Source organism: Anopheles nili, chromosome X, assembly GCF_943737925.1.
Source record: "Anopheles nili chromosome X, idAnoNiliSN_F5_01, whole genome shotgun sequence".
Classification (NCBI taxonomy): Eukaryota; Metazoa; Arthropoda; class Insecta; order Diptera; family Culicidae; genus Anopheles; species Anopheles nili.
In genome coordinates this window covers 13,348,677-13,364,670 of record NC_071293.1, presented here as the reverse complement: position 1 = coordinate 13,364,670, position 15,994 = coordinate 13,348,677, and the positions used below count along the sequence as shown (strand labels likewise).

The following is a 15,994-nucleotide window of genomic DNA, read 5'->3' as shown; positions in this document are numbered from 1 at the left end:
ATTCGCTTAAATCTGTAAATGATGTCCAATTTTTCTGAAATTTGGCAAACATATTTCTTTTTACATTTGGCAAAAATATTCAAAGCTTCATCCACCTTCGTTATATGTATCTCACAAATCTATATATCTAACAAATCTATAATAATTACTAAACAATACAAAAACCACCGGTTTGACTAAAATTCGAGATGCATATATCTTTTTCAATTTTATAAAAGAATCCAAATCATCAGATACTCCGGTGGGGAACAAATGAGGGCTCCCATACAAACCCCTATCAGAGCAGGCAATATTATTCACTTAAAAATACAAAACACAGATCTGGTCGAAATTTAGCACAAATACATCTATTTATATTTTGCAAAAGAATCAAAAGTTTCGGCAGCCCCGATCAAGAAAAAAGGGAGGGCTTCTATACAACCACAAAAAAGGGGGCAAAAATACAACACAAACACACAACCACAAAAAAGGGGGGCAAAATACAAATGAAGATCGAAATATCCGCAATTCGACAAACATGTTTCTTTTAATTTTTGCGAGCAGAAAGTAAAGCTTTAGTTACCCCGAAAAAAATCGGGCATCTTCTATACCATTCGCTGCCCTTATTATGAAATAATATGTAGGTTTGTTATTGGCTATACAAAATTCAAACGATGACCAATTTGTCTGAACATGTTTTTATAAATCTGTTCGTAAAAAGCCTAACTCTCCTGCCCGCTCAGAGGATAAAAGAGTAGGGGGTCTTCCATACATTCCCTTTCACAGTAATTGAAAATCGTTGAATACAAATGACATTGATTGAACCTAAATATTGCGTAGGCATTTCTTAAAACTCTCTATACAATATGTGATGAAGTACAAGTTTCCCGGTTTGGTATATCTTTTCATCATAAAATATCACTGTGAAGTACATACGTCGTCGAAATCAACTAAAATTTGATCACTTAATAGAAAGACTTTCAAAATTTCAGTTCTACAAGCGGAGAACCAAATGGTTGTCCCTCTCGCTCCACCAAATACAGAAAAATTATTGAAAAATACATATGGCTTCCAAATCGATTGAAACACAGTACAAATGCTTCTTCCTATTCATAACGCAACGTCGATTCATTTACGCCGGTGGAAAACAGAGGGAGATTTCAATCCTGTCTGTATTACCAAAAAAATAATTCGGTTATAGCAATAGCTTGGTCCGGATGATTTTAGTTGAGGAAGAAGCATCCTCACCTAAAATCAACCGGACCAAGCTATTGCTATGACACAAAACTTTAAAAATAAGAGCTCCCATACGAGCTCTTCCTATTAGAGCATTGGAAAATATGGTCAAGCACAGCAATCATGTCTGAAATAAATGAAATAAGGCAAATTCTTAAAAAAGTCCATATTTACTGGAAAATTAGAATGGAGACGTTGCAGCTCTCCCGGTTGGAAACAAATTGGTGTGAGGGCATACAATAATTGTTCGGAATATTGAAAAAAATGCCCAAAGTAACAAATATCGTCTAATTTAACAACAACTTTTCATGTACGCCTTAACACAGTCCATGCAACAAGTAGCATATCACATTCTCCAATGCGGAAACGGCGGTATGTAACCCTTTTTTATTGGAATGTTCAAAAATCGCTCAACGATACAAATGTTTTTTGTTTATTCTTTCTAACGAGTGACTTTTACGTTATGGACGGGAAAGGAATTTTCGTTTCCATAATAAAAGAAATTCGCAAAAATGCAAAGACGTCAACAAACAGTTCAGTTTCCTGCAACTTTTCTCTCTTCTACCGTTTATAAATATAAATATAAATATTTAAAAATATGAAATATAAATATAAATATAAGTATTTAAAAATATAAAATATAAAATATAAAATATAAAATATAAAATATAAAATATAAAAATAAATATAAATATTTATAAATATAAAAATTTAAAAGTGTAAAATATTTTCAACATATAGTTGTACATAACGCTATGCCCTTATTCAATAAGATTCAATTTTAAATTGTATTGAGTTACGTTGGAAATGTAGTTGGTGTAATAAATTTAAATATGGATTGCAGAGCGTAACGATTACGAACATGGCATGGCGTTTTGAAAGGGAACAGCAATACAGATGAAATATAAAGGAAATGGAAAATTGTTTTGGCATAGAATATTGTTTAGTTGTGCTTCTACGTTGTCCATCATAGTATCTAATTCTCCTACTTCGCGTATCAAATTCTGCTTGTTCTACCCCATAACCGTTTACGATTTCCCCATTCTATCTTCGTCCGACAGATCTATCTGTATGTTTTATATTGAAAACTGTATGTGTAGCAAGAATCAATCAGATGTTGCAATTTACATGGTTCCAGCTTAGATGACGGCGAATGAGCAAATTATGTGTAAATGTTATGTATGTTGGAAAGAAAAGATTCATCTAACTAAAAAAAAATAATGATTGCTAATATTATTGCGTCATTTAGAGCAAAGGAATGTTTATGGCGTCTTTGAGTTATAATGGAGGGGTTACTGAAATAATTTAGAATTATTTTAGAAAAAAGAGCTATCATTCGGGGTTTATCAGTTCGGTAAATGAGAAATACTTAGAAGAATATATAAATGCGTGTTCGTAATTGCTAGTCTAATCGTTATATATTGCAGCGTACCTTGAGAACGAATGTGTATAGAAGCGGAAGAGATAAAAAAGAATGTTAATGCAAAAGAGAAAGATCCAGTGAACACAACAACAGAAAATAATAAATCTGCATATACCAGAGAAATAAGCCCTCGTCGCGGAAAGCACTGTTTTGCCTTCTTCAAACCTGCCCAAGGTTCCTAGAGGGTAAGATTTAGTACACGGCGACGACTGGCCTTCGTAAATCAAATCAGTCAACAGACTTTATAACGAGCGTTGCTCTATCCATTTTACGAATTCTTGCGTGATTGTCGACTAAAGTAGCTCGACATGTGAGAGGAGATATAATATCCAAGATCGTTGCGCTAAATTAAGTAATCTTCAACCCGGTAAAATAAACAACAACAGAGTATTTCTTAGAGAGAGAGCAAACAAGATAGACACGTACACATCAGTATCATCTCTTTCGTATTTTCGATAATGCTTTCTCTCGTTGACTACAGCCCTCTCACAGGAGCACACAAGATTTGCTTACGATATCTTTGCTGGAGCAATTGTTCTAATGATGGGCAAACCCATTTTTAAGCCTGATTGCAACTATGGATACCCTTAGAAGCAGAGAAATACTTGTTTAAATTCACGCGTTTAGTGATATTTGTGCAAATATTTTATTTTCATGTAAGACTTTAAGAGATAACATATTCAAAATTTGCAAAATGGCTCCAACAAAATGTTCACCATGATTTTATCCTTTAAATGATTTAAATTAAAATACTGATGATATAATAAAAAATTAAAATAATTCAAATTAAAAATTGAATATCTTTAACGTTCGTCTCTTTATAAAACAATATTTGATTGATCAGTCATTGTGATAATGTACGTTTATTAAATATTACTTTTGTTGGTTAAATATTTTAAAATATTGTTTTGTTTTTTTTTGTGTTACGAGATATAAGATCACTGGGAGTGCAATTAGTATTACATAAAAAAGGCATATATTTTTAATCGATTGACGATGTTCGAACCCACATCACGTTTTTGGAAGTTAAAGCGTTCTTTACAATAGGCTGGGAGATTGTTATTTTATGATGGGATTCCTATCGATTGGGAATTTATACTTTAGCACGGCCCATAGTCCAAATCCGCACATCACTAACGGGAACATTTACAAAGAGAACGCCAATGCGAAAGGACGTATGCGCGTCGTAGCAGTTGCGTTGAGCGTGAGTGCGTGTAAAAGGCATTTGTTGCTGTCGTGCCACATCGAACAAATCGTTTGTGAGCTCTATGCGTAGGTGGAGAAGTAAAGCGACGCATTGGGCAGAATAGTTCAGTGTACCAAGCTAAGTTCGTGTGTGGTAGGAGTTACAGGTGAGGTGAAGCGTTATCGTCCAGAATTGGTGTTCTCCAGAACGATCGGGCAGACAACAACGGGACATCGGGACATCTTACATCCGAACTGAACAACAGATCAATCAAGCCAGTCAACAAAAAAAGCAAAACGGGAATCGTACCGAATTTTCAACTCTCAGCCTCATCAGTTGGTGCGTGTTGCATTCGACGACCTGCATCTTGAATGCAACTATTTTCGGGCGGGTAAGTGGTTTCCTGCTTACACCCGTTACCGCTGTCTCGTTTTGTGTACCGCTCATGCTCCGCGCAGCCTGTATACGACGGTAGCAGAAAAGAAAAGAAGAACGGCAAAATAGTGTAGCCTGTGAATGTATGCCGCGAATTGGCTAAAAGAGACAGAACATGGGTCGTTGCATCCAACGCCGATTTCTACGCACCGGTGGAACCCTAGTACTAACACCTGCAAACCGAATCGCAAGGGGTGTGGTGATTTCACATTCATTCCATGACGTATGCGCACGAGCGTAATTCAGCTTGGAGTCGTCAAAAAAAAATATTACACGTTCACATCGAAACGACCCCGCGGTCTACTGTTCGATGGCTCGAATGAAGCAAATCCGTTTTTAACCCGTTTTGCGGCTGACCAGTGTGCCTTGTTTGCATTGTGCGTTGTCAGCAGTTTCAGCAGCTTACGTTCACCTGAGGAGCATCCACTTCCCCGGTACTTAGCCATCGACGGGACGGGTCGCGATATTTTGGCCGTACGCGAACTGTCACTGGCGGAAAGCTGTCAAACATTGTTTACCACCCGATTCTTGGCCGGCACAGACCATGGTAGGGCGTTATTCCGACTACCAGCGACGGATAGAGATAAACCTAACCAGCGACGCCTTCCTGGTGTTCTGGTACTTGTGTGCGCGTGTGTGTGTATGTGTTGTACCGGGTTGTTGTCGCTTTTCGAGGTTTTCGTCACTTTTGCGCTTGCCTACGTTGCGTTCGCTGCCATCGTAACGCGACTGCAAGGCGCCTCCATGCACGAAGACGCTGGGAATATGCGCACAGTAAACCCCTAACTCTAAACCCCTCAAACAGCTGCGTTACCAAACCAACAACAAAACACAAACAGCTTGCTACATGGACAGAGGAAACGACACGCATGTTGGGCTGGAGGCGTTGGATGCCACGTTTCTTATGTTCTGAGACAGTTTTTTTTGTCGACCAGGTGGTGGCAGTATGCATCGACCACACACAGGCATGTCGTGACAAGAACTAGGAATTCGTTTAAAAAGATTGGATCATTATGGTTGTGATATTGTCACTCCCCTGTTCTGACGCTGATTGGACTCTAATGCTCTGTGAGAGAAGGTTTTAATGAATTTATTTCATGAGGATTTCCCGGGTTGGGAGAGCAAATAAAACGACAAGAAGGAAATGATCATAGCCTCTGGTAATCCACTGGAAAGTTCGTAGAACTTGCAAATGAGATACATATTTTTTTATTATTAAATGAAGTATTTAATACTTTCCAATACAACATAGCTGGCGACGGAACTTTTAATCTTAACCAATGAGCGCGAGTGTGAAGAAGATCCTCTATCAGCTGGAACCGATGCGCTCCAGTCGATCAATCATTGCTCTCAAGAGTTATTCTTACGTACGCTAGCTATACAAAACATGTTTCACTACTCTATGCGCCCAAATCCAGTTTCTGCTTCACAATATTGGTGTCAAATTTTCATCACCGGAAAGCCGTCAAGCCGACGGTGGCTACAGGATAGGAAGCCCGAAAAGTGCACGCTAATGATAATGCCTGTGCACGCACCCGAATGTAAACTATTGCAAATGGGGGAAAAGGAAGTGCTTTGTACCTTAACGTTATTTTTTTAATTTTGATATTGACCGACAATCGGCATCACCGTCCTACCAAAGACTTGGTTACAGGCTTTATATTTCTTGACACGTAATGTGTCGCGAAAAAAAATTAGAGTAATTAAGAAATTTATTGTGAAATCTAGTTCTAAAAAAAGAAAATTCCTTGGGTTCGATAAACTGCACTAACCATTATAACAAAGGATGTAATTATGCATACTGTTGCGAAAAATGAGGATTGTTTGCACACTTACAATTATTATTCTACTGTTTTCTTATTTGTGCGAAACAAAATATAAAACATTTCTTGCTGCTGAAAACTAATTAGAACAACATTACTCGCCAGATAAACTGCATAAATAACATGCGAACAATGTTTAATAACGTCGCTTTGTCGCTTATCAATTTTTCGTAAAAAAAAACAGAAACTTGCACTGTAATTCTGCCATGCAGGAGATCGTTTTATAAGAATGAAAGGTTTAACCTTTCTTGCTCTGGTTACCCATTCAATACTCGTATCTCTTGTACTCTCTTCGTTCGCCTTTTTCTTCAGGATTCATTATGTCTACCAATTTATATTTTACATATCAGTGAAGTGGTTTTCTGGGGAGTTAAACATTTTTTTCTGTCACGTAATATCGCAACACCCGGGACCTACTCAGAATTTGCTGTATCTGCGTTGGCCTTGCGGGAGGGAAAATCCGTCCGAGTTAGTCAGAACACACGGCGTGTGATCGAAGCACGACCAAAGGGACGAAAAGAAGAAAATTGAACTATGATACCGAATCGTGGATGTGGGCTTCTTTTTGTTGAGTTTTTTTTTTTCATCTTGTTGTACAGACCTATTTTTTGCGTTTTATGTTGCTTTATTTAGTTTTTCTTTCGCGTTTCTAATCTTCGCGTGGTCGGTCTGATTGCGCTTTTTACTGGCCATTATTTTAAAGTAATGAATACACTATCTATCTGATGTTGCTGGTGCTACGTTTACTACAATAAACGATAGGAATCTATTTATCTTCGCAATGTTAGAGGCCAAAATAAACGTTCGATGTTGTTTTCCATCTCGAGTAGGTGTAAGCTATGATTGGAAACGGTTTTTGATTTAAAAAATCTCTGTAAGCTAATTAAAATGAATTGGTTCGTTATAAAATATTTATCATAAATTATCATATCATTCTGATTACTGAAGATGTGAACTTTATCAATGTTTGATTTGCTGTTTGTTCGTGAGTAAGATTCTTGGATGTTCTATAACGCCATGGTAGACAGACAAATAATGTCTTCTTATGTTCTTGTTCCATGCAATGTTGTTTTGGCAATACAGCATTTATTAACTGTTTTGTGATTTTTTTTTATAAAACCAATCTTGGTTAGCCCAATCGCTGAGTTCTATATGTGTATGAGAATATGTATTTATTCTAATCGTGTGGTCTACTTTGAGTAATGTAGCTGTTATTTTTTTGCTACGACTTTGATTGACAGTTTTTTGAAACCGTTCGCTCCTAGAATTTCTGCAGTTTAATGAGCTACTTTTCCAAGAAAAATCCTTAAATTCACACTCAACAGTCCAGTCCGCACTAAACCGCATGGGTGCAAACGGATTCCCCGCACTCTGATCCTGCTACGAATTGCTCGACCGGCGTATTATATTGCGTATATTTACGTTTCAGCAACTTCTGCTTTAGCACACCAAACCCCGGCCGACTAGTAGTATAAAAGCCGTACATGCTCGAGGCACCTCCTGACTCCTTAGAAGAGCTAAAATTCCGTCATCGATTCGCCGTTCGGAGGCGTAATTTATAGTGCGTTTGGGTGGCGCGCATTTTCTTTTGCGACCCATACCTATTTGGTTAATTTATCAATCGATAAAGGCATGAGCCACGAGTTCTCGAATACGAGCTCTGCCCATTGTTGCTCCCCAGCAGTGCTATATCCCGGAGTCTCCCCAATGGATGCAGCATCCGGTGCATCCGGTGCCGCCTTGGCGGAGCAGACAAATAATCGATTTCAGGTGCATCCCGCCGTCAGACGGCAGCCAGACGGTCGGACAGTGCCACCAGACCGCGGACAGCCGGTAGAGCAGAACGGATCGATGACTATCCACCCTCTCTAGCTCAAGCTCGGACTGTGTCTCGACTGTCTCGATGGCAGGAGGCATTACACGAGGTGTGGTGCTGTCAAGCTGGACGACCTGATGCGCATGCGCGATGGCATGGGGCTGAGAGGTTGTTGCCAGCAAATCTGGCCAGCGACCCGACCCACCCTTTTATCTGCTTCGCCACCAACCTACCCGGTTCCGTGCCGCCTCTGGCTGGCGCGGTGAGAGCCATGTGTGATGTTTGCTAAACCGCCGGGTGCCAGTTTTCCCATCGTCCTGTGGTGGACCGCGTGGTGCCCGGAAAGCAGAGGAGTGTTTTTGTTTACGAAAATCGTGTACGGAAGCTGTGCCGGCGGAAGCCTCACAGTTTACCTCAAGCATCATTACAGAAAGGTTCTGACGGTTACATCCTTGCACTAACCTACCAATGCTCAATAAAATCTTGTCGGTTTAATTGCTGCCTTTTTGGTGGCATTTATTGACTAACGTGTGGTTCCGGATTCCAACGCTATGTGTTGGAAATCGAGAGACGACTAGGAAATGTTCTATTGTTCTATAAAAAAAGTCAAAGCTTGTATAGAAAGGTCAAAGGAGGAGGCCGTATTCCTTTCGCTCAAGCAGAAGCCGGAGGAAACGGGAAGGGAGATAAAAAACGGGGAGACCCCACAAAAACCAGTAAGTTACAAATGACCCTTCCCGTGCCGTCGGTCTCGGTTCCGCCGCAAAAACCACCAGCGAATGCTTCGGACCGGATGCGCTTTTAGCTCAGGCATGCCAATTGCGAAAGGAAAATCCGGCCTTTCATCCACTGCGGGGCTCGTGTGTGTTCGTGGGTACAGTTACTTGCGTCTGGAGCAAGTTTCATGCTTTTCCGTGCCGTTTGAGTTTTTTTACGATACCTTCCACGCGGCGTAATCGTCGAATGCTTTCGTCAAGACCGCAGTCTACTGTCTCGCGGGACTGAGGCAGCATTAGTCATCGTTTATTGTGCCACTGTTCTACATCAGACTATATGCCAGACGGTGGACAGTGACTTCATCTTTCTGGGGTGAACCGCCTATTCTCGGTATCCGTGTCTAGGCGCGAAAGTGCTAAAAGAGCAAGCTTAGTTGTAAGTGCAGTGACGATCGGTTTATGGTGTAACGTACGACGATCGGGGTTTGTTTTATATACGTCGCTTACTGTCTAGTAACTAATCAATTGTTCACGAGTTAAATATGCGGCACTGACGGACGGAAAGCATTCGTCATGCTCCAGAGTAGACGTTTTCACTCAAACACTACATGCCTGGAACACAACATGTCTGTTCATGAAGTACCTTCATCGAAGTGTGGCTAATTTCTTTTGTTTGTAGTGCTGGCTTTTGCGGGCACGTTGCGATCATTTGAATACGTTAAATGTACCGAGGAATCATACCGTGCCCTCATGATCCTTATTAGGGCAACAACTTTCCACCCTAGCTTGTCCTGTACCTCCAAAATGATCCTCAACATTCCGCTACGCACACCGATCGCCATGGCATTCCATCACCTTGAAACGATAGCCAGACTGCCGGAGTGCGCTCTCACGCATACATTAACCTAACCGGCACGGTTCGCTTTCCTGGTCTTGTTCCAGAAAATGGCCATTTGTTCTTGGTCTCATCGCTCCATCATCAGCAGCTGTAGTCGAGACCGAACGGCTTGGTTTTAGGAAAGTTCCGTCAAAATCCCGAGTGTGCCGTGCTTGAAAGCGTCCTAGGAGCCGTTCGGAACCTGGTGCCCGGGTTTCGGAGGGCCGCAATCGGTAAGAATGCCAGAGCCCGGCGACCAGCTAGTAGCACAACATCAACACCGATCGGAATGCTCGGTAGCTCAGTAAGGCATTGCGTGTGTTCGTCTTAAAAAAAAAGAAAGCAAGAGAAAAGTGTAAGAGAGTGTGCTTATATGTGTGCGTGCACGTGTGGTTGTGCCCAATGTTTAATGTGTGCGGTAAACGTAAAATCCCTTACCAGATTTCGCTTACAGCGAGTAGCTCGACAGAGATAAAGCGATGAGCTGAAGGTGTTGAAGGAAAACATCGGTGTGTCCAAGTAGAGCAAGGTGGAAATGAAACCGTATTAAGCAAAAGCAACCACATCGTGAGGTGTAACTGGAGTTAGGTGAGGACGGTGGCGAGATCCTCTCCGCTCAAAAGGACAACGCAATTGTGGAAGGACAGAAGTAGTAAGCAAGCGGTAGCTAGAAAACAAAAGTCATAGGAAAATGAGTGTGTTTAGTGATTTCCAGCGCATGTGGGTGCAGCGGTTCCCGCAGAGCTCGTTATCCGATGCTTGGGAGCAGGATGTGCGCGCCAGCCTCCAGCGACACAAGCAGAAAATCGCCGAGCTGTCGAAGGAGCTTGAGCAGGAGACGCTGTACGTCGAGTATCTGGAGCGTTTGCTCGGTGACGTCGAGAAGTATCGAGAGGCCGGTGGCGACCCTTCCACGCTGTTTGAGGCCAACTCACCTGCTTCGGCCGCTAACCTGCTCGCTGGAGCAGGCTCTCAACAGCGTGACCTGAGTGTGCCTGGTGGTTTAGCCCAGGAGGACGAAGCAACGGTAAGTGTTACACCTCACGTAAATGCGTATGAGTGAAAGGTTACACTAGGCTACTTATCATCATATAAGCCAGCAGATCGTAATGTCCATTGATGGATTTTTTTCTTCTGGGTAGTTTTACATTACCCTTTCGTTCCCCGTAATCGTCAATGTGGAAGTAGTTTAACCTCCATACTCAATTTATTAACGATTACAGTTCTTGCTTCCTTTGGATGTGTAGTCTATTAGCATAATATATAATTAGCCATTTGAAACCCATCATTGATCGATACTGTATCTTCATAATAACTTCTGGAATTATGAGGGCTTTGGTCTGTATCTTATATCAATATAATTCTTCTGACATTTATTCTGCGTTATAGCTGCAGCGACACTGAACAAGGCTCATATTTACATTGTCTGAATTTTTCAAAGCATTGCTTTTTTATCTTATCTATCAGCAATAATGTAACGGAAACGCAGATAATGCTAGCTTCTTGCTTCATTCCTTGCATAAGAAAGCAAAACTAACTTGAATGCTCACCCAATAGAATTGAATTACCGGGTGTTATAACTAGATCTAGGTGGAATTACAGATTAAATATCACTTGCGAAATGCAAAATGATTTCAATTAGTAGGTATTGTTTAAACTCATACAATGTTCGTCCGTCCTAACATTACGTTTAATTATTAAAATAAGATTGCAAATTTTAACGACGTTTGTATATTCCTTCAAAGTATCCCCATGCCTCAATACCATCGTTGCTAAGTAATCACAATACGATTTGAACTGGTAGAGTAAAGATACTTTTTAGGATAAGATAAAGTATTAGAAATATTGACCTGTTAAGCCAGTACTTCAACGTGTTACAATCTATTGGATATCTGCTTCGAGCAAAGCGGGCTGTGGAAAACGGGAACATCCCCAAGGAACTCTTTTGCAAAGTAAAATACACTCTATGTGAATTATGCATAAAAACTAGTCCCGGCATGGCCTGGCTCTGAATTATCTTACCATTGATGTAAAGAAACGTGTGGTATCCATATACCCTAGTTATGCGTGGAAAATTGATTTAGTTCGCAGCAAAAACACGCCAGTTTCAAATTTCATATGCTTGGTTATTAAAATGGTTTGCATCATATTCCGACCAACATCCGAGCACCATAAACCAAGCAAAACGCGTTCAAGAGCGCTGGTGCGAGAAAAGTGCCGGGGATTTTTTTTCTCTTCACGAATTCTCGTCAATTTGCGAGGCATCGCCCGAATGTGCTGCACCGAACAGCGATCGTGCAAGACGTAAATGGAACGGATTTGAGAGCTTAGTGGACGTTTACTGCAGCCCACAGCGCACAGACTGGGGTGTCAATTTCACTAGCACCAACACAGTGGTTCCTTTCTTCTCAAATCTCCCAACAGTCGAAACAAACTCCCCATATTATGTTGCGAGTTTTGCTTCATTTGACATTTGGGAACTTAAAACCCATACGGGACACATGTGTCGAACAGTTTTACTATACTATGGATAGATGTATCAGAAAACGGGATGCTTGAAGCGAGGTTCGTTATTATTTCAATTCGCGCATAATTTGTGAATGAAGTAATAGCGATGATGATGTCAATGTTGGCACCAATTCAATGTGGAGCAGTGAATTTAAGAATCTACACTTATGCTAATCCTCGATCGATCCATATAATAAAGCCATCTTTGAATGGTTTGAAGCTGATAAAGGTTTTTTTTGTTGCTACGTTTTGCGTACGGCGGCTGAATTTATTCACAATATAATTAGTTACAAATGTATCTAATCGCTTAAACAGTATCGATTATTGCAAATCTTTTTGATCGGTTTCACCTATGTTTGTGATCCAGTTGAATATTTCAATAACCAAACTATGTTCAACCCGTCCATGGACAAATTTCGTGACATACCGTCTGGAAGATTTCTCCATTAATATATTGACGCGAATAAAACGTCAAATGAGTGAAGAAAAAAGTTCGCTTGATTCATAAATTTGCATTCCTCGCACGTTCAGTGAGCCCGGCACATCGTCTGTTGCGTTGTCTGGTACCTAAAGGAGCCTTTGAACACCGTACTTGATGAGTTGACGAGCAACGAACGATGTCGTGCTGGTTCGTAACTTTCGCTTCGACACTCATGTGAACTACCCCGATTGTAAGTCGAGATCCGTAATGGGGCCTTATCGCAAAACCAACTCCTCTCAAAGCTTTCGTATTCTCAAGACACTCGGAATGCATTTGTGTCCGCTTACTTCGCAATATTTGTTTTCAGAACACGTATGCGTTTCTTGTTTTTGTCCCGATTTGTATGAAGTACAGAATAGACTGGCTCTGTGGAGTGAAAAGTATCCCGGTAGTTGCAGGTTCCGGTAGAGCAACTTGTGTTAGTGGCTCCAGTGATGATTATTTAGAATTATCTTATCACATCGGGTTTACGCACTAACGGGCTTAGATATTTATTTATGTGAACAAACTTAGATAATGGTAATGGATTATGGAATTCGTCGAGAAAAAATATTAGAAACAAATGCAAGAACACCTTCATCCCAAAAAGCAGCCCAAATGTTTATTCCTAAACGTGTTTTAGTCAAAAAAAAACTTGACAAATGAAAAGAGCGCAACAAATTGTTTTGAATGTTGTGAAAAAATAATTGAGTTTCGGATGAAATGGGACAGTGCTGCTGTGTTTGTGTGTGAAGGAATTTGCTATGGTATTTGGATTAGTGGTGATAGTTTCGTCCTGATTGGTACAAGAACATGACTTTTTCACCAAGCTAACGATAATTAAAAAAAAACAGCATTTGTCCCATTTATTCTGCAAAGTCTTGAACCTTCCACGTCCAGTAATAAAATTTAAAAATTAAGAATTAAAAAAAAATACTCTGCAGTAAGCCTCACTAAGAGCTACCATGCGAGGTTTTGAACATGTTTGTAGCTTCAAACGAGATTTGATAGACTAGGAATTTCCCCGAAGATTTTCCCCAGGGTCGCTAATTAATGGAATGCTCTGTACAGAAGATACCCGGTCCGCAGTAGAAATGCGCTTTGTATGCATGTGTGCACTAAAGTACACTAGCAATCGCGTATCGATGTATGGTAGTTTCTCTCTCTCTCTCTCTCTCTTCTTTTCATACACACCTCTGATACACGCACACACACAAACACTGGCGATTGTTTTATCACTTTGTGGCGTAACGCTACTTCTCCTCATCCATCACCATCTGCGTGTTCGTGTGGGATGTACGATATCGTATAAAGGATGATGCCCCCAACGTTCGTGACGCTGATTGTTTGTACATAATCATGCAGTTTCCTTCTCAACGCACTAGTGTTGGTTCTTATTGCTAACGCTAGTGAAGGGGCGTCAATTTAGCTAGTTCGTCTCAGAAGAGGCGTCTGTTTTCCAAACACACCTAAAGCACACACGTGCACAAAGTAAGATCGTCACATTGGTTTCGGATCCCTCAATGGCTGTTTAGTAAACGATGCTACCAAGGCAGCTCAGCTCAGTGCGACCTTGCGTGCATATGACCGTACCTCTTGTCAACTTGTTCGTACTGAGAGCCGACTAGCTGGTTTACAACCCGTAATGCAGGGTGAAAAAGATGCGTTACGCTTAGTTACCTTCGATTTGCGTTTAGTTTCGCAGCTTTGTAGAAGATTATCTCGCGCCGTTTCCGGATATAATCGTTGTTGCGTTGGTTAGCTAGATCGTTGTTGTTTCATGGGCTGATAAGAGCACCAACACCTCCACGAGCCACTTCCGTACCAACACCTCCATCCTTGAACTCGCGAAAAATTGACCGTAAACTCACGGTGACTCAGAAGAATTGTAAAACAACTTCGATGGAACCGTGATCATTTTCCTCATCTCATCCGTTAGTTTCCCGTATTCCGCAAAAGTTCCCATTCCCCAGTTTTCCCTGCCTCACATTGTGCGCAGTGTGCACTTACCAAATGGTGGACGACGGTGCAGGAGAGGAACGTCGTATGATTCGCGATCGGTTACGGATTGGATTTCACCAATACACGAGCACGCGGTGATTGCGCGAACGGATATCAGGCACATGAGAGCGCCCATCGTTAGATAAACTTTTGAATAAAAAAACAAGGTTGTTCATAGGTGCTCCATGCTCCCTCTAGACGTGGCAACCAGGGTGAGCAAAGAGAGTGTTGTGCATCATCCCCCGGCTCAAAAGTCGATGTGTTCCGCCCTATCTGTGGCGCAATAGACTCAGTGGTCAGTTGCGTTTTAGCTGCGTTACGGTTCGGTGGCGTTACTTGGCCGGTTGCGTTGCGTGCGGTTGTTTACCTTTTTCTCAATTTCCCTGTTGTTGCTGGTGTGTTTTTGGTATAATTTTTTTCATTTTCTCTTTTTTCCGGTTGGTCCTGCTTATGAATATGTGCTTCATGCCTTCCTCGATCGGTGTGCCATTCATAATTCACACCATCGCGTTATGCCGTGGCACAAAGTGGGGTTTTCATCGTGACGGTGGTGAAGAGTGGGAGAGGGTTGGCCGAAGTGATGGGAAGGGGGGGGGGGGGGGGTTAGGAGAAGGGTGTTGTGCGATGCCCTCTTCTTTCTTCCTATGGTTTTGTTACATTTTCATTCCAAACTGCGATTATGTATTTTGGCATATGATTTTTTGTTATTAAACACTTATCACAAATGAGGAAATGGTGTATTACAATTGTACATATACACTCCAACTGCTACTGGACCCAAGTGAAATGTTGGCCGTTTTCTCGTTTTCGTTCAGAATGTTTGTTCCTGCATCCATTAGGCACCATTTTTCTGTAGCTCGATCATATTTATTGGAGACAATTGCATAAATAAGGCAGGAACTAGTTGAAATCGGGAGCAAACAAATGGACATTCGGTTCGAAGAGACATACAAGAGTTAACCGAAGGCTGTTGGTAGCAATTGAAAGGTGGAAGTTTGCACGGTTATGTTTTATTTTTGATATCGGCAGCTGCGTCACGTTAGACATCTCATAATTTTTTTCAACGTAACACCTTCTCATATTTTTCATTCTCTCCATGTACTCTCGACATTGTAACAGGTTGCTATGGCATGCGTTCATCCCATTCTTGCTCTTCTGCGGACGACAGGAAGCCCTTTTTTTATTGCAGAATGAATCAGACTAGTCATTTGTGGCCAGTTGTTGGGGACCGTGGCTGCCAATGCACCAGCCGCTGGACATGAAAGCGCTTTTTGTCGTCCCGCTCGTAGCAGGAAAAGCAGGGCTGCTGTTTCAAGCCAAGCGTCGTCCACCACCAACAGGCTGATAGCGAACATTGTCACGGGATCGTCGCCATTTTTTTAGCTCCTACAGATCCATGAGCATGAGTAGTGCGTAAGCGATGACATGCATTGCCTGCTTTTTTTGACAGTTGTCGAATGAATTAGTTCATGTGTTACCTTGATCATCGGAAACATGCAGCTGGAGAAAAATGCAATTGTAGGCATCCCAGAAA

The 15,994-nt window shown here is 41.3% G+C and overlaps 1 protein-coding gene across 1 annotated transcript in view; it reads left to right on the top strand.

Moving 5' to 3' along the window:
- Positions 1 to 3,946: 3,946 nt before the first annotated feature.
- LOC128729022 (uncharacterized) overlaps positions 3,947 to 15,994 on the top strand; it is a 30,211-nt gene continuing 18,163 nt past the window's right edge. Inside the window, exons 1-2 of the mRNA XM_053822670.1 lie at positions 3,947 to 3,990; positions 9,557 to 10,518. Of these exons, the coding sequence (XP_053678645.1) occupies positions 10,183 to 10,518 (336 nt within the window). The 5' untranslated portion in view covers positions 3,947 to 3,990; positions 9,557 to 10,182. The remainder of the gene's footprint in view (positions 3,991 to 9,556; positions 10,519 to 15,994) is intronic.